Source organism: Coloeus monedula (assembly GCF_965178545.1).
Source record: "Coloeus monedula genome assembly, chromosome: 18".
NCBI classification, from domain to species: Eukaryota; Metazoa; Chordata; class Aves; order Passeriformes; family Corvidae; genus Coloeus; species Coloeus monedula.
The window spans coordinates 2,790,068-2,815,463 of record NC_138798.1 but is presented as its reverse complement, the minus strand read 5'-3'; the positions used below and the strand labels follow the sequence as shown (position 1 = coordinate 2,815,463).

The 25,396-nt window shown below is 46.3% G+C and overlaps 1 protein-coding gene across 5 annotated transcripts; it reads right to left on the bottom strand.

The window, feature by feature from the left end:
- Positions 1 to 643: 643 nt before the first annotated feature.
- Positions 644 to 23,530, bottom strand: RILPL1 (Rab interacting lysosomal protein like 1). 5 transcript variants are annotated; one of them, XM_082293468.1, is made up of 8 exons: positions 23,030 to 23,530; positions 19,117 to 19,267; positions 14,171 to 14,289; positions 13,025 to 13,252; positions 9,760 to 9,932; positions 9,146 to 9,238; positions 5,801 to 5,888; positions 3,336 to 3,476 (listed from the first exon to the last, which is right to left on the bottom strand). In XM_082293468.1, the coding sequence occupies exons 1-8, from the start codon at positions 23,327 to 23,329 to the stop codon at positions 3,471 to 3,473; spliced, it is 1,158 nt and encodes a 385-aa protein (XP_082149594.1). In that variant the 5' UTR covers positions 23,330 to 23,530; the 3' UTR covers positions 3,336 to 3,470. The 5 variants fall into 5 exon arrangements, with proteins under 5 accessions (XP_082149593.1, XP_082149594.1, XP_082149595.1 ...); XM_082293469.1 differs by lacking the exon at positions 5,801 to 5,888 and adding an exon at positions 6,721 to 6,796 and having other exon boundaries at positions 3,338 to 3,476; XM_082293471.1 differs by lacking the exon at positions 5,801 to 5,888 and adding an exon at positions 6,709 to 6,796 and having other exon boundaries at positions 3,458 to 3,476.
- Positions 23,531 to 25,396: the final 1,866 nt, after the last annotated feature.

Below are 25,396 nucleotides of genomic sequence, written 5' to 3'. Positions count from 1 at the left end.
TTCAAAACTGAAGCTGATGGGAAGTGGCTTCATTTTTGTGAAGACACTGGGACAGGCAAGACCTTTATTGGTACTTAACCAGTTCTGCCAGGTGAGAGAGAAACATGGACCCAATCCACTGTGTATGACATGGGAGGATGAAACTCCTTTGTACAGGGGAACGTGCACCACAGGACAGTAAGCAGGTCAGAAAATGCCTCATGTTCCTGATGAATCCATGGACAATCACTGAGGGAGGCTCTCATGGGTAAATGTGGTTGCAGCTGCACCCACTCTGCCCTCACCCATCTACACAGGGTTTAAATCCATTCTGGAAACTGGGTTTGCTGCTGGCTGTAGCTGAATTGGGGAAAACAGGACAAAACACCTTTTTCAGGGCCAGACACACCTCTTCCATTAAGGAGCTTACAGTGCTTTCTAGAAAAGGTTCTGTCATGTTCTTTGTCATCATAAGCCATTTTAAAATATATAATGTATTTTAAATTGTGTTTCATCAGCCTTTGAATGTCTCTGTCCTAAACCTTGTCTGGTTTGAGGCTGTATTTCCATGAAGAGTTGTATGCAGACAGATCCATAGGCTGCATCCCCAAGAAGGGATGGCATTACTTTCCACAAAAAAAAAAGGACACAAGTCTTGCAGAAATACGCGTTTTTCAGAAATATTTATTAAACTGTTAAAATGATTTACTGCCCAACCAAAAAAAAAAAAAAAAAAACAAACAAAAAAAATGTCAGTGATCCTGCACTTGGCAGGCAGGATTGTTACGCCCCTTACCTGCCACCATCCTGGCCCTTTCTAAAAGCAGATTTTCCTTGAATATTGACAAACAATACATGACAGATCTTCAGATCTTTACAAACGCTTCCCTCTGCGCCATCCTTCCTGACGGCACTTGGAGTGTGTGAATGCAGCATTGCAAACATGAGAACGAGTGGTTAATGCCAGCAGGTCAGGAGGAGCTACCGAGGGGGTTGAGGTAATGAGCTGCAGAGATGTGGGGGAAGGCTGGCCTGCCTCGTGCAGTGGTTTGGTGTTGGCTGCAGAGCTGGCCCGACAGTGCCCTGGGCTCCGGGATGGGCTGTACGTGCACCAAGCCAGGAGACTTCCTTTGTGCTGCACCGGCCTAGGTTCGGTCTGTGCAGTTCCATTATCCCAGCTCACTGCTCTCAGCTGATTTCCAAAGGGATCTGCTTACTCAGGCCGGGCATCCGCCCGTTCTGGCATTGTTTCTGCTCACTGCAGCCCTTCTAAGTGCGCCACACGACTGAACTGCGCTCAGGAGAGACTTGGAGTCATCCACAGTTTAACTGCCTGATGTGACTGTACTGCACCTTCTGTTTACTCATACGAAATTGAAGCCAAATCTTGGCAATTTAAGTATCATTAAATTAAGACACTCTCCCCATGTAAGAGTTGCTTTTCACATGAGGGGGGAAGTGCTGCTGTTTTAAGGACGTTAGCAAAACATAACCAGGCAGAAGTGCATCTGCCTGATACCCACGCTGGACTCTGGTCACCGTGTCAAATGCAGGGCTTGCATATAAGGCCACATGTCCCCCCTGCCCCCAGCTGCAGTGACACCAGGGGGGCACAGTAAATGCTTTCCCTACCTAGAACACACAGAAGGTGCATGTTTGGAATGAAGCAGTTACAGCCAGGAGCAGGGCAGCACACAGCCCACCACTGCAAGGAGCGGTTTCCTGCCAGGGTTTTGCTACAGGTGGGCTAAAGAACCATTTGCTGCTCACACACATTAAAAATCCAGTCTTGGATCACCCTGCAGTAAAAATAACTGGCCTGTACTAAGCCCTTTGGAGTCCTCTGAGAGTTCCTCCTACACTCAGTACCTGGAGTAGTTGGAGCTTTACTCCAGCCTCAGCTGTATTTCCTCTCCTTGGTGCCACTCTTGAGAAGAGGCTCTACAGAGCAGGTGGAGCAGCTGGGGCTGTGGTGCCAACAGCAGCTCCCGGGCCCTGGCACTGAGCTGCACGTACAGAAGCTGCCCATGGCCCTGCTGGCACTGGATCCTCCCCACAAGCAGTGGTCTCCAGCATGGACCTTCCCAGCACACGGCCAAGGTCACAGAGACATCCTCGCATGGAGCCGTGGATACACTCACCCTCTCCCACCTGGCCAGGTGCCTCATGGAGTGTGTGGAGCAGAGGTGGGGACTGCACTGACACTGGGCTGTCCACAGTGCTGATGCTGTGGGGTTTTAGTGTTGGAAGGACAACCTCAGTCAGAGCCGGGGTCTCACCAGCTCAGCTGCAAAGCAGATCCAACCCCAGCCCCCCGTGGGTCGGCTGCCGGGCTCAGCCCTGTAACAGGGGCTACCCAAACATCTGCCAACACCAGAGGGGCAGCCTCACACACAGAATTTACCTGCTCTGCCCAAGTAGTGTTTAGTCAAGAGGAAAGGTTGGGATCCTGTCTAGGTCAGTGAAATAGTTCATGTCAGCCAGCTGAGGAAGTGTTTCCCTCTGAAGTTGGGCAGTCTTACCTAGACAGGAAACTGGAGTGTGACTTAATTAAAAACCTGTCTGTGGGAAGGATCTAATCCCTTTACAGCAGCTGCCTGCTACACTGGGGGGAAGTCCCTGGTAAGAAAGGAAAAAATTCAAGAGTTAGGATTCCTCCCTGTAAGCAATTTGTTTTCTGTTAATAACTGCAGAACACAAGGCACGCTCACCTCATACATTGGCTCTTCATGCTTTAGGCACTATAAGCACAAGGGAAATGTACACTCACTGTCCCTCTCAAGGCTACTCCAATTATCACTGTGTCAGGTGGATTTCCAAGGGGTGACTCTGCAAGATGCCGATGCCAGCGGCACTGACAGGACACAGCAGAGCTGTGGCTGCTACCAAGGGTGTCCAGCTGTCATATCCCTCTTGAAAAAATTCTTACAGAAATAAAAAGCAAACAACTGATAGTGTTAACAAACAGGGTGAAAGACTCTTTGCCCTGTACTAGATATACACTGCAAACAAACTTCTAACAATGGCACAGGTCCTTTTTTGGTTTAAAGAAGCTTGTGTTACTGTAGTTAATGCATGAACAAGATCATAGACTTGTTATTCAGCACAAAACAAGTCATCTAGAAGCTTCTATGTCCCAGGGTGTCAGCAACTGTTACTACAAAGCTTGGGTTCCTGTTTGCAGCAAACAGTCACCAAGTGAACAGCGAGGGATCCTTTTTGGAGAGTCTGAACAACCCCCGAGGTGTGCAAGGCAAGTAATAGTGACGAGCTGCCGCGTTGCTTTACAGAAGCTTCTTGTTCCAAGACTGTCGAGATCTACTGCAGCAAACCAAACACCTCAGGGGTTTAGTCACAGGTGTTGTAGGGCTTCTTGTCCCTGTTCCATGTAGGAGTCATCTCTGTTTGAATGTGACCATTCTCCAAAAGTTTCCTGGAAGTGGACATTTTTCTGTGACGCCTGCATACGTTTCTTATCACGAGAGAAGAAACTAAACCTTCCGGGAAGGGAGCAGTGAGGGAGGGAGGGAAAAGAAAGAAGACTGTTTACCATCCTGAAAGCACTTCAGACACCCGCCCCAATACACAGCACAACAAAACACTGAGCAAAAAACTCTGTTTGCATCTGCAGAAGATCAAGGCAGAGCGGCCTGATGGGAGTGTATGTCAGAATGCTGTTAGGGATGGAGTCATTGCAATCTCAAGCAGTTTGGCTACAGAAGCTTCAGATAAGCTCTAAATGCTGTTGACTCTACAAGGTGCAGGTATCATTTAGATGTGGGTTCTTCCCCCTTCTCCAGCCCTCAGGTAACGAAGCCACACAGTCCAGGTTAGTTTCTTGGCATAAGTAAAGTGGTATCTTTGGCATTAAATCTGTATATTTTACCACAAAGCAGAAATAGAATTTTTCTTAAGGTGGTCAGCAGGGAAGTTCATAAGATAAGAAAATAAGTCTCCACATTTTTTCCCAGTGTAGAGATTTTGATACACAGACTTGATTCCTGCAAAAATGAATGAATAAATGCACCCACGTGCATGAGAGTTTGCAGGATGAAGGCTCTAAACAAATGCACACGTGTGCACGTCATTTCCTGTCACACAGCTTGGGTGCTCTAAGATAATGACGTACATGAACCAACAGCCATTTAATACAGCTAAAAAGTACAGCTGGAAAAATCCTTAGTATCGTTTTATTTGTATGGGATGGAGTTATTGGATTAGGCAAATTCAGTGTTCGTTCAGTGTTAGTGCAGTGTTCAGGCCTGCTGAGAAATGCAAAAGTTGTGGTTCCAGCTACCAAAGGACTGAGTTGGCTGCAGATCCCTGTGGTCTCAGTGGTGGGTGGATTTCAGGAGAAGATTGTTTTGCCTGCACTGTAGCAAATACCAGTTGTGATCCAGGACAGGAACTGCTAAGTGCTTCCACAGTGAGGGACTGTGCCAATATAAACTCAGCTTTGGTGGGTGGTGGAATATTGGTCAGGGCACTGACCCTGAGTCCATGCTCACCTTCCCCAGCGTTCTCCCTCCTCCCACACTCCCTTCATCCCCCTCAGCACCACGATCCCAACCCTCCCAGCTGCCTTGTACAGACCAGGGAGTTCGACCTCCCATGTCTCTCATCACAGAGGAAGCTGGATGGTAATTACTGAGAATATTAAGAATAATTACTTGTTGACTAGAAAGTGAAATAAACCACTACACAAGTTAAATGCACATAAATAACAGTGCCAGCAGGACCTGAACTTTTGCATTTCCTGGCTTCAAATGTGCAGCCTTAATAGTGAAATAAGTCTTTTGCACCTAATTAGCTTCATACTTTTCTACCACCTTCATCACAGGAGCTCATGAGTTCACACACATATACTGTGTATTTTCAGGGCCAGAGCAAGCTCCAGCTGATAAAAGAAGCGTTTAGAGACTGAGGGTTTCTGCAGAGCACATTTGGTCCTGCCTGCTCAGGGTTACTGTCTGGAAGCCCACACAAAGGACTGCTGTGTTTATACAGTCAGTTTCAAATGTCATAGCTCAGTAATTTTTCACTTTATCGTGAAATTAAGCAAGAGAAAAAATAAGTTCATAAATCTCTGAAGGGTTTGGCTTTTAAAATTCCTTCTGAAACAATGAAAATTGTTATTATGCCTAGAAAATTCTCATGGAGGATGTTTGAAAAAAGCCTGTCTGTGTGGAGAGGAAGGGATTTTAAAGCTGTGTCACTGCTGTAGATACAAAGATCACTAAAGCAGCAGTTCTAATGCAAAGAGATTTGCATTAACAATTACCAGTATGTCTTCCAGGGAGAGCCAAGAATTGGATGACAGAATTGATTATGAACAGTTTATACTCTATTCCAAAATACATAATTAGAGACAAAATATACAGGGCATAGATAGAAAGACATGAAAGCAACAGCCTGTAATTAACAGTGGAAATTAATGTGGAAATCAGCCACTCCATTCTGTAACTCTAACTAATGATTGTAACAAATCGTTAGAAATGAGTTTCTCAAAAAGCACTGGTGAGAACTGTGAATAGCCACAGCAGAATTAACAGATGCTGGTTAAAACTGCATATTGCACCAATTTTCCAAGGAATACTGATTGGTTTAGCATGACAACATTGAGGCAAAAGGTGATAAAATGTCAGTTTGAGGATGAGCATGGAGGAGTGGGATGAGTACTGACACTGACTGGTTATTCTGATTGGCACTTTGATCCTCTGGGATCCCACAGGCAGCCAGGAGAATGCAACCAGCAGTGCTTGTTAACACGGGGTCATGCAAGAGGAAACCACAGTACCAAACATTTAAAAAAAATTCCTACAAGGGACACAAGTCTTCGTATTGGCTGCAATGTGGGATCGTCTGGAATCAATCCAGCTGCTACCATGGGCATTATGGCTGTAAAGATCCTGGTCAGGAAAGCACAGACACAGAAGAGATAAGACTGGAGCAAGGGAAAGAAAAAGCATTCCATTAAAAAGAAAAGAGGCAAACAGGATACACGGAGTTACTTTGAATTACAACACAGGACACATTACAGGGAGAGGGGGATCTGCATCACCCAAGACAGCTCTCCTCAGTGAAAAACACTTGTTTAGAAAAAACAGTTATTGTAGCAGTTTCAATTGCTTTTGGATTTCTAAAAGATACCACTTTCCTGTTGTGAGGCAGCCTGCAACCTGGGTTGGATTTCATCAAGGTATGCACCACCTCTAGCAATGCAGAGCAGAGTGCACATTTTTGATCCAAGAGACAAACAGGCACAGACACGATGAAATGAAGGATGAAGGTGTATGTTAAGAAATACAAAACAGGACTCTGCTGTGACTACTGGATATTGGCACAGAAAACAGGGTTAGAGAGGACCAGCGTTACAGTTAAAGATCCTAGAAGGGTTACAGCTGATCTTTTCAAGTTAAAAATCAGAATTGCAGGTGAACTCTTGAAATAACCTCCTGAGAAATTCCATGGTTAAAGGGCCTGTGTGTCTGTTCCAAGAGAACCTGTGTTACTTCTCATGCAGAAAGATGCCAACTGCAGGCAGCTGAATGCTTTTGGGAAACCTTGCAGCTGCTCTGGCAGGAGCACTTTGGAGCTGGCTCGCAGCAAGACGGGTTCTTTGTGAGGGTTCAGCACTTTCACTGAGCATTAGACAATCCATGCAGCATAGAGGCTGAGAGAGCTGAGTGCTCTGTGCCCAGCCAGCCCCACACACACCTGCCAACACACCTCCATCCGTACCTGGAACACCCTCTGTTTTTCTAAGGATTCTCCTCAGAGGTTCTCCCTCGTGCCAAATATTTTTTTGAACTGTGGACTGATGTCAATTAAAGATTAAGTTGAAATCACGAGAGACATTTCACTTGTGACCAAATGCAGCTCTCCCCAACTCACCAACTGCTGTTTTGAGATTAAAATTGAAAACAAATGGGCAAACACTGTTGGATCATTAGCAGCAGCCAGGATTTCTATTTTTATGCAACGTGGCATGTCCTGAGCTGCAGAACTGACAGACACACCAGCTTTTGTAGACTGCAAGAATAGGAAGAAAACTCCTGGCTGTTTGAGGCATGACATCAGTGACAAACAAGCACGTAGTCTTAAGGAGAAAACAAAAGGGTGTTTTCTGCTCCAAACAGAGGGAGCATTTTTAATCCTTGGATTTTTCCTCCTCAGTAAAGCCTCCTGGTTACATTATTTCATTAAAACGCTGTCATGTGATGTGGAAGAGACAAATGTACAAGTCAGTCAGTCTGAGATCAGAACTCAGAGTTTGCCCCAAACATGCCAACCCAGAAAAAAATGCTGATTTCTGTAACTCCTGTTTTCCTTTCTTTGTGGAGTTGCAGCACTGAATCACCTGAGCACATCTTGGATGGCACAGGCTACACATCCAGATGGCTCATTCCCTCAGACTCTGTGTGGTGAAGGGAAAAATGGCACATTGCACAGGCAAGCATAAAACTTCCCTTGAGAGGGCTCCTATGTTTGTACTTCAGCTTTTTGTTTAATCAGGAGGAAAACTCTGAAAGAGAGGGAAAAGCAGCTCCCCTTTCCTCTATAAAGGCACTCTGCATGCAGAGAGCAGCACTGCAAGTTTTCATCACATCATTGGGTACAGAGAGTTTATGTGCCAGAGTGTTCCCCAGGCAGCCAGAGGTACCCTGGAGAGGGAGAAGGGAGCTCTGGAGACACCTCCCAGCAGGCAGGGACTGCAGCTGGGACAGGAGGTGTTGGGACAGGACAGAAGCTACACTTGGGTTCTTTGGTTTTCCCAGCAGTGACATTTCCTGACATTCTAAAGCCCATCTACGAGTACAGTGTTGACAACACACAGAGAGGGGAGGAGGGAAGAAAAATAAAATCCCCGCCAGAGAAATCCTATCCAGACAGGCTGCAAGAATGAGACAAACCTGAAAACTATTACCATCCTTCAGATTAGTCTGGTAGACAGTTTTATATTCCCTTATTTAATATGATGGCTAAAAGGAGAGAGCAGACTGAAACCTGGGGACAGAGCATGGCAGCTAAAAGAAGTAACTTCAGCTTAGGCAGAGTCAAAGCTAATACCTCACCAACATGTGCTCTGCCTTACAACCTCTATTTAGACTTTTATGCTGCCTTTGCTTCATCAAAGGCAGCATTTCAAATCAAACATGGAAGCTGCACAACACAAACTGTGTGAGCTGAAACCAGCCATTCCCTACAACAGAATAAGCTTTAAAAAGCTCTAAAAGAAATGTAAAAGAAAAGAGAAGCTTTACAGTGAAGATCTTGTGCAACAAAGTATTATCATCCTCATCATCACAGCTGCAGAATGAAAACTGAAATCCAAACTCAAAGTGTGTTTTCTACTCATGTGAGAGGAAGGTTCCTCTCAGCACAGGCAGAAAGCTGCAGTCTACTGCAAATAATCATCAGTGCCCTCCTGACTTCATGGTGTTTTGGGTCAGTCCAGATCTTCCTATGGAATTTACTCTCACAGGACTGCTGCTATTATTAAACAAGGACTGAAGGTTATGGACATGGCGACAGGGTGGAAGAGTTTTTTATATGGAAACAACTGTTCCAAAATCACTGATGGAATTTAAAAAGTTCAGCTTCCGGTATCACAAAAATCCAAAGAGTTGCTATAAGGTTGGAAGACTTAATTTGGAATAAATAAATGTCCAGGAGGGAGTTTCAACAGAGAAAAGGACTGGCCAACCCTGTGATTTTATAATTAAGTGATACACTAGCAACAGCACATCTGTGGCAGTAAGCTTTGGTTCCAACAGCAGCATTAATATTTCAGAAGAAGGTGGAGTTCTTTTAGCCAAGCAAGTGACCATCCTCTCAGCAGCAAATTTGCTCAGCAAACAGAAGGATTTTGTGCTGCCCACATAGTGCAAGTCAGGGTCTAAAGGCTTCAGTCAACAGGGAAATGGGCACAGTGAGGTCATGGGAAAATGATAATCCAAGATTGAAAGTTGTCCCAGATCTAGGCAAAAGTTTTGGCCAAAACCAACTGTTGTTTTCCATCTGCCAAGTGCTCATTCAGTGTCTCTCTCATATACAGTAGGAATGTGGTTATCTGAATTTTTAAAGTCTTTAAAATTGTCCTATGCATAAGAAACATTTGTATTTGCAGACTATATCCAGTATGCTTAGTAAATATGCTACTTACAGTCGTTTGATTCCAGATTCAGGCTGAGTTGAGGGTTTTGGCTGAATTATGGGTGTAGGCTGTGGGGATCTAGTTTCTTCTTCCATTTCCTCACTTGAAAGAAAGAAAAGATAATTAATGTTCTCCTCCCAAGCCATGGAAGCACTTTGAGATCTACAATTCAATCTGAGGTAGCACTGTTGATGAAGGAATGCAAAAAGATCTGTTCAAAACCCATTAAAATCCACAGAAGATTTTTCTGTCAACCAAGGAACAGCACCTAGAACTGGGTCTCCATTCAGTATTTTTTTCCCATTGTGACAAGGAGAGGGAGAAGAGGAATGGATTGAATAAAAAGTCTAGAATTTTCTTTTTAGACCCACTCCTATCCTCATTTTTGAAGTTCAAAAGCATTAAATGTTTGTAATCTTTCTAGGATTCAGGGAAGACCTGGGAGTTAGGGAAGGACAAGTTTGAGGTACCAGGTTCAAGCTGAGGCCAATTCTCACAGTGTCTACACAAGCCTTTGCAGAAACATGAGCTTGGACAGAATTTCAGAGCACATTTATTGTTTCTAGACCTGCCCTGTGGCTCCCCTGAGTATATCATGCAACAGGAGAGGAGATGTAACCCACCTTTTGTAATATAAAAGCTCCTCTTGAAGCAAAAACACTCTAGATTTCAGTTCATTCCTCTCGTGAAGGACATCTCGGAGCTCCTGCAGGGTGAATCTTGGGCGATTGGGATCTTTTAAGTCCATTGCCATCTTTTCTGACTCAGAGAGACAATCATCATTGTTTGGTTCTGCCTGGGGAGTAAAACGTGGGCTTTAGATTCACCTTGCAAGAGCACGTCGGAGGAGTTTGAAGTATTTATCAGAACAGTTCCCAGCCTCTTCCTTTCAGCACTATTAAATCCTTTTTTAAGAGAACCACAGCAATTTTAAGAAGAAAAAGAATGCAGAAGAACTTGTTTTTCATGTTAAAAACTGTCAGCAGGAGCAGCTCAGGGATCTGATCACTTTGTCCCTTCCTGTGCACAGGCTGACCGATGACACACACAGGACAGGTGAGGCTGGCAGGCCTGGACACAGGGTCCAGCTTGAGCTACCTTATAGGGGATAAGCTTTTTCTTTGTGGAGAAATCCCTGTGGAATCCAGACTGCCAGAAAGTCCACTGAAAATGTCCAATTTTTGATAAGTCCATTCAAGGAATTCATACTTTTAACAAATGGTGTAAACCAAACATCATTTTTTTTCCAAACACTGAAAAAATGGAGTGGCAAAGGTCATGCAGTTCCTTCCAGCTCCTCCCACAGAGAGGTGTCTCCTTAGAATGTAAACATATGAAGTGGAGATTTAAGTTTCTATCCCCCCTTATGCTTTCATTAAAAACCAGGAGGGGTGTTAGCACCAGCTCTGGCTACAAAGTGGAAGAACACTGCAGCTGAGGTGTTTGTACACGTGCACCCTTGCCTCTTTTCCTCTAAGAGTTCACTGGAAGCTTGGAGGAATTTTCTCTCCCACCACCCAGTTTCTGTGGCTCCCAACAAGCCAGAATTTGCTCTCTAGGTATGAGTTTTGATTCCCAGGCCTATGGGGCTGCTTCCTGTCACTGTAGCACTTGCTTACAACTCTGTGGCACACACTGCTTGTGGAAATGTGGTCTGTGTAAGCACAGCACACAGGAGACCATTGCTCAGGTCCTCTGCTGTTGTTCCACTCAGTGGCTGCACAGAGCTGAGGACCAGGTAATGGAAAATCACAAGGTTCTGGGAAGGGTACTTGGAATCAAGATTCTGAAAAGCAGCTCCAAGCTTTAAGAGGTCTGCAGGATTTATAACAATACAAATAAATGCAGGACACACTGTTCCAGGAAAACACATTTGAAATGTAGCAAAGCCCATTTGAAATGTGATGCTTTTTGTAAGGACTGATAGAGGCCACCACATGAGTCAACCACTCACCCTCCTGGGAGGATGCAGAGATCAGAGTCTCAGAGCTCCTGTGTGGCAGTGACGCCTCACTGGGACACGAGCTGGAAGTTTGAGGAGTTAAGCAGTGAAATTCCTGATCCTACCCTCTTTTAAGCTCCTGTGTTTGTGAGAAGGTTTTGCAATACACTGATACATGGTTTCAGGCTGAATTTGGCTAAGGCTGGTGCAAGGTGAATTTCAGTGCCTGTCCTGCAGGGATGAGGCAGTGGAGCAATGCTCACTTGGGCACTGTTTGATCACCCCTTCCATCCAAACACATTCCTGTGCATGGACTACATGGAATAAAGATTGAGGCAATCTACCAAGAGGTTCAAAGGAAATTACTCAAACACTTTTCCTCCTCTTCACCCCCTAGATAGGGGTCTGAGCTGATGTCTCTTCTTTTGGTTGTATATTTGCCCCACATCTCTGCCCAAATAAACTATTTTTGCTAGATTTGGCTCAAATCAGCAAAGACTGAGCAGCCTGTACCCAATGCAAGTGTCCTTGACAGAGGCCAACAAGCAATGTCCATTCTGGAGCATGCAGCTATTCCAGCTTTCTGCTTGCCACTGCAATTCCTGTGTAAGCACCATCCTGGCAGAGGGAGCAGGAACGGCTCTAATTAGAAGAGGCACCATTGCCACGGAACTGATGAGTTAGAGAGAGGTGAAGAATGCATCCTTTCTCTGCAGACACTGAGGACACTTTCACTCCTGCTGGCTCCAGGCCTGGGCTCCCCAGGCCTGTTTACAAAGCTGGGTGTCCTGGCTGAATTAACAGCAATGAAATAATCCTTTTCATTATTAGTACAGAGCTTGCCCAACTCAGCAGTGACGTGTTAACACATCACTGGCTGTCACATTCCCGGGGGACCAAAGTACTCCATCAGCACTTGTCTCTGCTTTTTGATGTGTATTCCTGCCTGTTGCCAGTGAAATGGATGTTTCACTGGATGTTTCACTGGATGTTTCACTCTCTGCTGCAGTCTGTCAGGCATTTACACCATGGAGCTCTTACCAATGCATCAAGTTGAATGGCTCTGTGTGATAGAGCTCCTCTAAGTTCTTAAATATCATGACAACCCTTATTGTATTTCCTACTCTGCTAAGAGCATCATTAGGAGAGGGAAATGCAGTACATTTGCTTTAGGAAGAAAAAAGTAATGTCGTAGGCACAAAGGAAAATACTAGGAACCATAAAGAGGACTATGGGATCAACAGATCAGTGCATCTTTTTCTCAGGAAGCTCCCCTCAAGTTTGCATTCCTGCTGCTCTGATCTCAGCCCAGCTCTATTTGCAGACTGTCACTTTGCCTGCTCTGCAAGAATCCAGCTCTGCCAGCAGGAACGTTTGCTTTTCACAAACATCTGTGCTCACAGCACTTCACTGCACAATTCTAATAGGAAGCAAAAGCAGAAATAAGGCCAAAGTTGGTTCCTCTAAAAAGTGCCTTGAAATATTTATATGTTGATTTGGTAGCACTAAACCAGCTTAGTCCTGACTGATCCAAGTGCCACAAGCACTGCATGGACCAGGTGTGCAGAGCTGTGCCCTGACTCCAGGACCACTTCTGGCACAGCTTCTGTTCCACTGTGGTTCACCTGCCACCATCACCACTGTGCACCCCTGTGACCCATCCGGCCTTGAGTATTTGCCGGATCTTTGATCTGGCAAAGCTGAAGCTACTGTTGGCTGTTTGTCTTTGGAAAAACCAGGCTCTTCAAGGAATTGGTTTGTTTTCCTTTGGGGGAAGGAGTAGGTGCATACAAACAAAATGAAGCCAACACGCTACCACAGCCCTGCTGTCTGCCTCCAATATCAACTAACAGCTGATATTCCAGAGATTATCCAAAGAGGTACTTGGTATGAAGTCCAAAGCTTTTTAAAAGGCTGTTTAAAAAGTGATTCAAGGTGCCTCTTACCTTTACTTCCTCCCCATTTTGGCTGGCCTGGCTGTCCTCACCCTGCAGTTTTTCTCTGAGCTTCCCCAGCTCTGCTCGCAGGTTGCCCATCTCCTGCTCCTTGGTTTGCAGATACGCTTCCAGCTCCACCTTCTGCTCGATCAGTGCCTTCCCCTGGGCCTCAACCACTGTGATCCGGTGCCGCAGGTCGTGGTTAATCTTCATTAACCTGTTCTGCTGCTGCTGAAGCTGCAAAACATCCACCAGCCATAGCTCAGTGTCCATTCAGCCATCACTGTGATTGCCCAGTCCCAAACATCATCTTAAACTAGAGGGTTCCTGTTGCATTTAATCTGAAAAATTCCCTTCCTTTCCTCACCCCCAGATTAATTTTTTTAGTATCTAATTATCTACTACAATTTCAGTCACCCAAATTTAATTGATTTTTAGACTAAATTCCCCTAGCACAGGGATTTTTTCAGATAAAAGCAAATCCATCACTTCTGATATTAGTTCAAGGATAGGGTGACTTACGGGATTCTGAATCAAATCCTAACCTAGAGAAGAAGAAATACAAGACAGAGGAATCCTTAATATTCAGTTTATAAGTACTTTGCTTTGAGCTCCAGGGCTCTCTCCTAAGGCAGGATGTGACCTGCTGGGTGTGTGTGGACAGCCCCAACTCAAAAGGCTGCAGCACCTTCCAGAGGCACTTGGGCAGAGCAGAGATCACCTAGGCCTGGCCTTCCTAGCACCAGGAAAGTCCCATGGCCTAAGGACATGAAGCAGTGTGAGGATGGGAAGCAAAATATGGGTAAGGAGGTCATTCCTCCTGACACAGAAAGTGCCAAACGTCATGTCGTCCCCGGAGTCACAGTGGAGTCTGTGATTCATCTCAGACTAAGCCCTGAACAAAAGGTCACTGTTGGCAGAGGTGGCCTGGGCTGAGCAGTGCCCTCATGCAGAGGTGATTCACACTGCATCCCTGGTGTGGGAGCGCACTGAAACCTGACCATTCTGGACACTCCACAGCTCTGCTGGACACTTCAGTTGCAGGACTAAGAATCTGGCACTGTTTACACTTTCTATATTAACTTCAAACTTGAAACCAGGCTCTGTAAGCATGGGTGAGAAAGAAGAGAAATAGGAAGACCAAGAGCCACTTACAGCCTCTACATCCTCATTTTTAAGTCCGAGTTCCCGGTCCTTTGCTCTGATTTCATCCCTCTGTTTATCTACCACTTCCTTCAGCTTCTTCATGACTTGCCGCTCTCTCTCTGACATCCCTGGTTAAAAAACGAACACAGAACACAAACTAAGGACAGTCAGGAGCTGCTGAGGCTGAGAACAATAACAATGAGAAATATTTAAGTAGACTCTGGAAGTTGCCTGCTGGTAGAATTACAGAGATGCTTTAGAGGTTACTTCAAGGGTAACAGAACACAGATGACAGAATCCACTCCATTAAAGCCACTGCATAGACACTCCTTAAAAAAGGAACTGACAGTCCTCAGAAACATTTATAACAGTGAGTGGCACTGCTGCATCTTGCTGCCTTAGTAGTTTTACATCAATGTTCACACTGTGCCCCAGGGAGCTTGGTTATCTGTGTGATAATCTCTGGAATCAGCTGGCCAAGGCCTTGTGAAAATTGTAAAAAAGATGATCTGGATCTTCAGTAAGATGTAAACAACATATCACTGTTTTGGATTGCATCTGGATCCAAACCAGCTGAGGAGCACTGGACTAGATTGATTTTTAGTTGAAATCCAGTTTCATGTTTGGTGAAAAGATGAAACAGGACCTTCAGAGGGTACCCCCACCTTGAATGCAGAACCAAAATTTAGTATGAATTATGGTCACATATTTTCTCCTCCTGTTTTGCCACCCTTTTCCCATCCTACTGTGTGATAATTCATATTTAGAGTAACTGTACTTGAGAGAAAAATACTACATAGCATTTCACTGGTAAAAGGAGTTTGGAACATTGCCAAGAATCCAACACTGATCCTGTCTGAAAATAAAGAAAGGGTGAGATTAACCTTAAATCTGGCCAAGGAATCATTAGGAAGTGTCATAAACCACAAACCAGGAAGCATTCCTTCTATTTGCCATTACAGAGATAATTTGTACCTGGCACTGCAGTGATGGGCTCTTGAGAGCAGACACAGACCAGAGGATTTAACGCGGTGAGATGATGAATCTCCTGCCCTGGCTTTCCCTGAGAATGGCACAGAGATGTGCAGTTTGATGGTCCTGAACTATCACATGAAATCACATTGCACAACATCCTTGAAGATGAAAACCCAGTGACCAGGGCAGTGTGTGACTCCTCTGGCCAAAGTCCAGACCAAGCAGGAGCTCAAATCCAGGGTCTGCTGCAAATTCTATTAATTTTGGCATAGTACTTTGTTATGTGGGTCTTCAGCTTCTTCCATTTACGAACTGCAAGTGGTGATAATTCACTCCCCGCTCTGGGATGGCTGGAAAGCTGCTTCCTTTCTAATATATTAAAGCAGCTCCCACATCAGAAATATGCTCTGTATGCATCAAATGTTTCCAGCCAGGAAAGGCTCTCTTTTCTAACATCAGCTCAGACTTTCTGGTTTTGTTCTTCCCTCATCAGAGAAATCCAGAGTTCCTCCCACAAGAGAATTTAGCTGCATGTCTTTAGGAACTCCAGCTCACAGGTCAGCTACAGAATGAACTGATGGATAATAGAGTAGAGCAGGACAAACCTCAGAGAAGGAAAGGGAGTAACTGGTGGATGTGCACTCCTGCAGCAGCTGTGGACTCCCATGCAGGGAGTGTACCAGAGCAAACAGGGGGAACAGCAGCTCCCATCCTCAATGCTAAAGGACCAGAGCTGTGATACTGCAGAGAACAGGGAACTGCTCTGCTGGGAAAAGGACTGGTGGTCATGGCTGGCCAGGAATTTGGTTCACAGGACGCGTTCCTGTCAAATCCCAGAAAAGAACTGTCAGTGACATGGTGTTCACATTCTAGTGTTACGTCCTCATCCCTTTTAATTCTGTGGTACATTTGCCTGCTCTATTTCTGGACCCTGGTTTTTATCAGCTCTATGTTGCTCTGGGTTCTAGTTCTTCACAGGATAATTTTAATTCTTTGCCTAGGTACCAGCTCATACGCACCAGGGAGGACAAGTGTCACGGACACAAACTGCTGCTTAACTTCTGTAAAAGATCCACATTCCTCTATCACACCACAGGTCTGGTACATCTCTGTACCCACAAACCTCACTGCAGGTTCCTGGATCCACTCACTGCAGCCAATCTCAGGGATGGGGACTGAAACATCAGCTGTATTTAAAACCAAAAGAATCCAAAACTTTGCCTTGAAAGTAGAGGGACTGCAGTGAAACTTTAGCCTGGTGGCTTCACCCAGAAGGAGGCAGCACTAGTGAATGAAGCTGTATCCATTAGTACTTGTGAGATGCTTTGAGATCTCTAGATAGCAGGTGCTATTTAAAGTACCATTCAGTGCTGACTACTTTTCCTTCCACTGTGCTCATTTTTCTCCTTAACATTTGGTGAACACCTAAAAGGCTTTGACTGTGTGCACAGATCACTACAATTTTTATTTCAGGAAGAGGGGGCGAAAGGAAAGGCGAGTTTTGTGAAACAGTCACATCTCCTTCCATTTCCTCAGGCACTGGGAAAGAGGAGAGGGAAATCACTAAGTGCCCTAAATGTAAAATAATTATCTCTAAATGGTTCAGACTCTAATAACTGCAAGATCTTAAATGGCACACCCAGTCGGCTTCCCCAGGCACATCCTATGAGCAGCTTCCTGTGGGTCGCTGTGATCACAGCGTTGTTCCAGCAAGAGAAAGGAAAGCAGCTGGAGGGGAGGATACCAAAGAAAGAAAGAAAAGAAACTGGAGAAAAAATAGAAGATTCTTTATTTTTAGGAAACTGTTCAGCGTTGTGTCCATACAACACCTATCACTGCAGGCCAAAGTGCCAGGCAGAGCCTGTGGCACTGCACCATTGCCTCAATACTCAGAACAAGTTCAACTCCCCTTTTGAAGGGAACTGTAGGTCCTGCAGCACGGGAGGGTCACACAACTGCTGCCATCCTGCTGCCTGTCCTTACCACAGCCAGGCTGAGGCAGCAGCTCCCCTGCAGTGACACTGCAGCCTGCTCGTCCTGTTTGACACACTTGGGTCAAGTTTGCATGTGGCATTTTCCTGGGATATTCCAATCAGTCAGCACCATCGAGCAGTGCTCCGTTTGGGCTTGGGAGGAGTCACTTTAATGGGTGTTACAGACTCATCTTTAACTCCTCCCGTGTGTTTTGTGTACTGCCACAGGTCCTTTCACATGAACCTTGCTCTGCTCAGACTGCACAGAACACCCCTGTTTGCACAGGACTGCTTCTGCCTCTCCCATGAACACTTCATGATGCTCAAGTGAGGCCCTGAGAATTAATTGGCAGGATTGACTCTCAGTTGACTCTCTTGCACACCCAAATCAGTGGCCTCTGTTGCCTGTGTAAAATAACCCCTCTAACTGTCTGGTGAGTAAGCAGTGAGCTGCTGATCCCCGGGGCCAGCGCTGAGGGGAGACATGATCACAGTGCTAAACCATGCTGAGATAGGAGCACTGGAGTCTGCTCAAAATTAGTCCAGCTAACACAGTATTTAGTTTGAAATCCTACCTCTCTGGACTCTACATCAGACCATGGGACAGAGACTGAAAAAGAGCAGCAGAACTGCTTTCTGACACTACCCAAACAAGTCATTTGAGACAAATCTATCCCTGCTCATTATTGACAAAATGTCCTAAAAGAAAAACAGTTGGGTTTGATACAATAGATCCCATTAATAAAATGGGGTTGATATAAATTAATGATTTCACTTAAAGTGATTATTTTGGCCAAAGAATATCAGTGATCCTAGAATCTAAGCTCTGGAATGGGCTTATGGATTATGTTTGTGTTGTTATACATGGGTAGACACAGTAAAAATAACAAGAAAAGCACGTCTGGCATTTGCTTGGCTGGCTGGATGTGAAGAGTATGGCTATATTTAAATGCAAACACATGAGCTGCAGTGAGCTAGATAGCCACTGGAAGGGAAAAAAAGAAGAAGAAAAAAAAAGAAAACAAAGGGGAAGCTGGTTCTTTATAACACGATGTCAGTCTTGATCGTCCATGACTCATCAGTGCCATTCTGAATTTTGCATGGAGTTTGTCAGCCTGATGTTGAGCTACTTCTTTGCCACTAATTGACTCCTAAATTGAAAGCATTGCATTTGTTTTGAAAAGTATCTTAAGAGGTTTAACAGTTTTTACTTTTTGAAAGTTTCATTATACTCCTCCCCAGGGCAAGTGAACAGCACTGGGCCTCGGGGAGAGAGCAAGTGCAACTTGCACAGTGTGGGACAGAGTTTCATCCACCTCCAGCAAGCCTCCACTTAATCCCAGCCTCCGGAGCCTGGAAAAGGATATCTCTTCATTCCTAGTGCTCACTGGAGAGCTGTGATGGCTCAGCTGTGTGCTTTGCTTTCAGACTGGTCAGTCACTCTGAATGCTCCACTCAGGACATCGTGAAACGGACTTGGGGTCTCACAACCTCAAATTTTGTGCTGGGAATGGTGGAGTAAATGAGCATCTGTTCCTCTGCTCCTGGGAAAGAGCTCTTGGCTGAGCTGTGGGTCAGAGCTGAGGCTGGCAATTGTTTCACTTGCTGCACTGAGATCTATCTGTACTTGCAGGTATATCTTGAACTTCATGCTGCCTCAAGAATGCCCACAAATGGGTAGTTTCAGCTCTTTAGGATTCACCCCCTCCCTGGATTATAAATCTCCTCACTTTTTCAAAATTGGCTCTAAGTCCCCTTCTCAGCCAAACAACAAGTTGGTTGTCTTTCCCTCATCCTTCCACTTCTTAATCATATCTTCAGTGTCATCATGTCAGAGATTTTCTATTCAGGGAATAAAAAACAAATAAACAAACAAACCAGCCTTCAAAACCCAGATCTGCATTAATCCACAGGAGAAAACCACACCAGAATATCCAGCCAAAGTATTTTGATAAAATATTGCTTTTTGTAACAAAGCAAGGACTGAATTTGAAGTATCAAACTTGCCTTCATGCTTCTGAAATTCCTCTTCTGTGAAATTAATGTCTTTGTGAGACAAGTTTGTCATCAGTTGTTTATTCTCCTCCTGCAGCTGTGCAATTTGGGTAAGAAGATCCTGTGCTTCCCCTCTCCAGACATCCTCCACCAGTTCTAATTCCTATAGGGTAGATCAGGACAACACATTTATATTTTTAAACATGTTAAGAGTCTATGACTGGACGATTTATAGATCAAACTAGTAGTGAACCTACTGATTCTTATGGGAAACAATTAAATGAGACTACTGTGAGTTTCCTAGAAGACATCTGCTTTTCTAATGCTGATGCCTTTTCCTGGTCTTAAAATCAAGAGTCAAACACGGTTAGAAGGGAAAAAGGGATTTTACCTTGGTATTTATTTTAAGGAACCTTAGGTGCACACGTCCAGGTCGAATGCACCTCACTGCACACCACAGTGCACACCCCCAAAAGATCTGGTGTAAGATTATAGGTGTTACTAATTAACAGATCTATCAAAGATTCCCCAGTGAAAGGTTTAAGTGAGCTCCCCTCCCCAAGGAGCCTTCCCCTGGATGGTTCTATCTCAGTTTACAGAATGTGTTCTGGAGAGGACCTTGGGGCACACTGATCCCTAACTAGGAAGCTTCTAAAATGTTTAGTCTCTTAGCTGAAAACACAAGTCCAAGAATGTAGGTAAAAAGCACCAGGAATACAGAAGTTGTAAAAAGGTATAACAGGGGTATAAACGAAAAGGCAAAAATCTTCATGGCATCAATGCCACCACCAGGAAACCAGCCACCACAGTCCCCTTTGCTATATACTGAATGTAAATACCTGAGGGGATCATTCCTGATGCAAACATTTTTGACCTGCAAGCTACCCAAAGGATGGCTCCTTATGCCCTGCTTTGCTGTGAGGACCAGATTAATGGGGCTGCTGTGTTAGACAAATAACCAAACATGAGCACCAATTCCCTCCTGCAGCCCAGGAAGCAGCTGCAAAGCTGTTAGAAATGCCCCCAAACCATCCCACAGCGAGGGCCAGTGGACATGCTTGTTCTGACAGAACAGCCTGGTCTAAATTCCTGTTATGAAACACAAGTGTAAATTGATGAGTGTGTGATCCAGTGCAGCAAAGCCAGAGCTCCTGGTGCACATGGGGAACACAAGCCCAAACCCTGCTGCTTCCTATGTAAATTGTTCTCTTGGAATGTCCTGAGTGGTGTCTGTGTTAGTGGCATCGAGGCCATTCAAAACAGCTCCCATTTGTCGGGACACTCTGTGTCAAGAGCAGCTGTCACCAATCCTCATGAAGGTCAAATCAGGATAAAAAGTAAAAAGTCCTCAAGGAAAACAGTTGAATTTAGAGCCTTGCTCGTTCCAAAAGCCTCTCTGTAGATCTCACTTCTGCAGTGGGGGGCATTCCCTGTGCCATTTTCACGTATGTTCTGCAAACAAAAAGCTGCATGCAAATCCCTGGAGCCAGGCTGAGTCACTGCTGACTTTCACATCCATCCACATGCCCCTTTCCTACCTAACAACAAAACACATTCAGACAACAACCCAGCCAAGCACAGCTCGAGGCTAAAATAAGCTCTGCTGAGAGATTAAAGGATAGCTCTCTGCTTTGAATGTATGCTCTGATAATGGGAAGTTATGTTCCGGGTGACTTTTGGGTCCAAATGCAATTTTATTCCAGCATTTATTGCTGTATTGCTGCTGAAAGTGTTGCAGAAAACATTATATGGCAAAGAATAATAAATAACAAAGGTGTGGTAAGCTATGCAGACTTAACTACTAAAAAGGAAAGAAAATGTCATTAATCACCTATTTTACTTGAAACTCTTATCTTGAGAAAAAAGTAAATCTGTAATGAAATTGATATTGCCAAATACCTGGACTGTTTACAGTGATGCTGCCTGCTACAACTCTGTAGCTAAAATAACGCAGTGACCTATTTTAGCAATAAACCAGCACATTCATCACTTACAAGCATATTGATAAAACCAAAACAGAATGCACACAAACCCCCAAACTATCTAAACTCATATCATTTATGTGTGGCTGCACTGTAAACACACAACTCTCCTGAAGTTTGCTTAGGCACACTTTGTCATTTATTGCTATTGAAGCAATGAATTGGAGCAGAAATTAACTTCTGAGTCCTCATTAATGGAAGTACCAGACAGGGGAGGCACATCTACGGGCCAGGCAGTGCCAGCCAGCTCAGGAAACCCCAGGCAGTGGGTGCTGAGCGAGGTTTACACGCAAAACAGATTTACACATAAAGTTCAAGTGCTGAAATCTCATAAACTGATGCTTGCAAGGACCACTAAAAGCTTTTCTGGGTGTTTTTTTTGGAGGCTTCGGGGTCAAAAATATTTCTCAGTATCTGATTTTTTCTGCTTATCAGCACCTGTCCCGTGAAAGAGTCTTCAAACCCTCACACTGGAACAGAGAAGATGTGAGACCACTGTTCTGTAGGAACCTGGTGCATTGGGAATCAACTTGATTTAAAAAAATAAAAGGTATGTATAATGTAGTTTATTTCCCTGTTCAAATCTGTTCACACTGAAGTAGATTGTTTAAACACTCGCTGGGCCACTTCATGACCCTCAGAGGAGCTGACAGAGCAGAGGTGGTTGACGGGCAGGGAGATCAGCTGACACGTTTAGGAAACTTTTTAACACTTATAAGAACTTCACAAACATCTACACAGAACAACTTGTACAATGACACTTGTTCAATATCCACTTCACCCGCAGCCTTTGGTAAATATAACATATTTGTATCTATTCTCTAGACCTTATTTCATACTCTTGAGACTTATCAAGGCTTTGTACATTAAAGATCTTTTACCATCCTTTTCAGAGACATTGCCCTGAGACTTCCTCTGCAAAATGTTGCAGGGTTTATCCTGGATTTTCCATATGCTAGGTGAAAGTCCTCTAGCTGACCCTTTAAAAAATATAAAATGGGGATTCATCCAGTTAAACCAAATCTTGAAGTTTGGGGTCTCTCTTCCAGAAATCCCCTATCTCCTGTTTATCCTGATTCTGTGTGTGGAATCAGGAATGGCATGAGGCAGCAGTGATGATTTCGCACAGTCATTTACTAGAAGAACCATTTCAGTCATCTGGATGGTTTAAAGAGTGGATCTGCCACTTTTACTGCAGTAACTGGAGCGTGCTGTCCTGCTGTAAGAGCTAACAGGATATGGGAAGTGCTCTCTACCTTGGGCTTTCATGGGAGTGGGGTCAGGGAATGCTGTGACCACCCCAGAACAAGCCAAGGGATATCTTGCCATCAGAGGATGGAGCAGCAAGCTGACAGAGTGCTCTTCCCGACCTTCCCTACTCTTCAGCTCTAACTCTGCTCTGAAATCACTTGGTTCTCCATCTCTCCCCTCTGACTTTCCTAACCCGAAGTCTGTGCCAGGAAAACTAGACTGCTAAATCATTCCCAGCTCCGGAGAGGAAAGTGTATTCTTGTCAGTGACCTTTCCTGGCCTAGCAGGAAGCAGCGCTATCCTCTCGTCAGGAGAGGGGATGGAGCAGGAGTCCTAATCGGGGAGACACAGGGGAAGGAAATGCAGTGACTGGGGAAGGGGTGGAGAAAGGGAAGGAGGGAGGAAACTTCCAGGAGGGAAGGAAACAAAAAACAACAACACGCCCAAAGCCTCAGCGACGCTAAGGCAGCATCCGCGCAGAGCCCGGAGCCCTCCCGGGCGGTACCGCACGCGTGCCCCGCCCGCTCCCACGGCTCCGCGGCATCCCGGCCCGCAGCCCGGCCTCGCTCTTTGTTTTCCCGGCGGCGGGGGGGGAGAACGGCGGCGGGGGGCAGGGGCCCGGCCACCCCAGAGCGGCTGCGGCAGGCGGGGGCAGCCCTGCCCCGCCGCGTCCCCCCGGTCCCCGCCCGCACCTTCTGGTGCTTCCTCTCCTTCTCGATGCGGTCCATCCTCTCCAGTCGCAGGCGGTCGAGCTCCAGGCGCAGCTCCTCCATCTCGGGGTTGATGTGGTTGCGGCTCACCAGCACCTCCAGGATCTCCAGCACCCGCACCACCTTGGGCATGAGGCGGGCGATGGCCTCGCAGCCGTGCTGGTCGATCACCCTCTCAAACTCCTGCCCCACGGCCGAGGCGATGTCGTACACGTCCATGACCGTCAGCTCCGCCGCGTTCTTCTCCAGGGCGGGCGGCGCCCCGCCGCCGCCGCCGTCCATGGCTCGCCCGGCCCCGCGGCGCCCGCATAGGCGGCGGCGGGGCGCGCTCCGGGCAGGGCGGTCCCCCTGCAGCCGCTCCCGCCGCGCCGCGCCCGGGCCGCGGCCCCCGGCAACTCCCGCGAACTCCGGGCGGCTCGGCCGGGGGTGTTTAAACTTGGCCGGGCGGTGCTGGGGCAGCGGCGGCGGGAGGCGGGCGCGGCGTCCCCGCCACCACCGCCCCGCCGCCCGCGGCCAATGCCCGGCGCTGGGCGGGCCGGGGGCGGCCCCGCGCATGCCCGCGGCCCCCGCGCCTCCCGGTTCCCGGGACGGTCCCCGCCGGGAGCGGTCGCGGTGGAAGTCGCTGCTCCGCCGGGCTTAGCTTGCAGTGGGGACAGGAGCATCGCCAAGCGCGGGTGCTCTTCGCTCGGTGCTTGTGCCGAGCAACAGCGGGAGGGTTCGTGGTACCGACCTCTCCTGCGGCCTCGTCCGGGGAGGAGAACCGCGAGTTTGACGGGGCAGAGCTCGAAGCCGCCCGTGTTCGGGGTTCGGGTCCCACACAGACGATGCCTGGCGCCGGAGCGGGTTCGCAGCAGGGCAGGGGCGCACAGCTGTGTCCGTGGTACCCAACAGCGAGCGCGGTGTCCAGAGCTGACATGGCCGGGACCAGGATGGAAGAGGGGTGATGTTCCCCTGCTCCCGAAGAGGAGGAAGGCTGACGGATGGCTGCAGGCGCACGGAGTGGGGTGAACAAGCGGTTCTGCAGCACAGCAAGGGGCTCGCACACAGCAGCTGCACACCATCATTAGGGGTTTTAGGCTCTTCCTGCAAGAGCACAGAAAGAATCTTTACTGTGCACATGTTCAGAGGATCGGTGGAGATTTTACACACAGAAGCAGTTTGCTGGCACGGATCCACTTACAGAGGAATTTAAACTAAACCAAAATGTGTTTTTCTGGTCAAGTTTTTCAGTTTTTTTGCTTGCAGGTGTGACTGTGAAAGTTTGGATGTTCTTATTTTCATGGGGTTTAGGAAGAGATGCTCCAGATGAGTCTCTACAGAGAAGTTAAATGTGCCTGGAAATAATTTTAAGTCCCAATCCTGCCATTTGCTGTAGGCAGAGTAGGAAGAATGCATTTTTTTTTTTGGATAGGATATGATGAATAATATCAAACACTGGAACTAGTCAGGAGAACTAACACTGGGACTGCAAAAGCCAAGCTTGGAACGACTTGACACGTGCTGCATGTTGTGAATCCAGCATTAATTATCTACTTTTGGCAGATGCAAAACGCCAGTGCCGAATGGGAGGGATGAACGATGAGAAATGCAACACTGTGACACCCAGACCAGCTTTTTCATGCAATTCTGTCACAACGGTACAAAATACTGATCTTCTCATGCGCTGCCATCAGGTACCAGGGCAGCCAGAAGGGGAACAATCAGTCCCCAAATACCTGAGCTTGGCAATCGATTGCCTAAGTTACAGCAACAACTCAGTGAAAATATATCTATATATCATTCAGGAAACTTATTCCCGAAGTTAAACACCACAGGATATTGCACAAAGTTCCAGGGGAGCAGGAGGATGAATAATGGTGTGTAGTCATGCTTTCCTGGCAAAGGTGCTTATGAACACACAAGGACAAGAAGCAGCCTGAGCAGAATATTTGGAGAACACTCTGCAGTACCTCAGGGGAGCAGCTATGCTGTGAAATCATCATTTTGCCCGAGTTAGAGATGAGAAAAAGTTTATGCCACAAGAATTTAGTATTACACGAGTTCCCATTGTCCTGTTCAAGTGCACGTAGAGGAAAAATGTAATAGTGTAAGGAACACATGTGGCAAGGCTAGAACTACTGCTGAGATAGGTGAAAAAACAGCACAGTTTGTGCTGTGGGAAGCAGTAGCTTCGATGTTGGCCTCATCCAAACTCACGGAAAACGACTTGGCAGGAAAAGTCTCTTATCCAGCCACGTACGTGACCTGCAGCTCCTCAGGCTCAGCTTGTCTTGCAGAATTTTGTCCACACGTGTGCACACCCTGTGCCTGCTCTGACACAGCAGCACTGCTGGCTCACACCTGCAGCTG

Excerpts from the sequence above, each read along its gene's own strand:
- RILPL1 (XM_082293467.1), bottom strand. The coding sequence starts at position 23,329 with ATGGACGGCGGCGGCGGCGGGGCGCCGCCCGCCCTGGAGAAGAACGCG. Across the intron at positions 19,268-23,029 it reads AGGAGAGGAAGCACCAGAAG|GAATTAGAACTGGTGGAGGA; the intron begins GTGCGGGCGGGG and ends TCTACCCTATAG. Across the intron at positions 3,477-9,145 it reads GAATCTGGAATCAAACGACT|GTTTAGTTTCTTCTCTCGTG; the intron begins GTAAGTAGCATA and ends CCTTCCCGGAAG.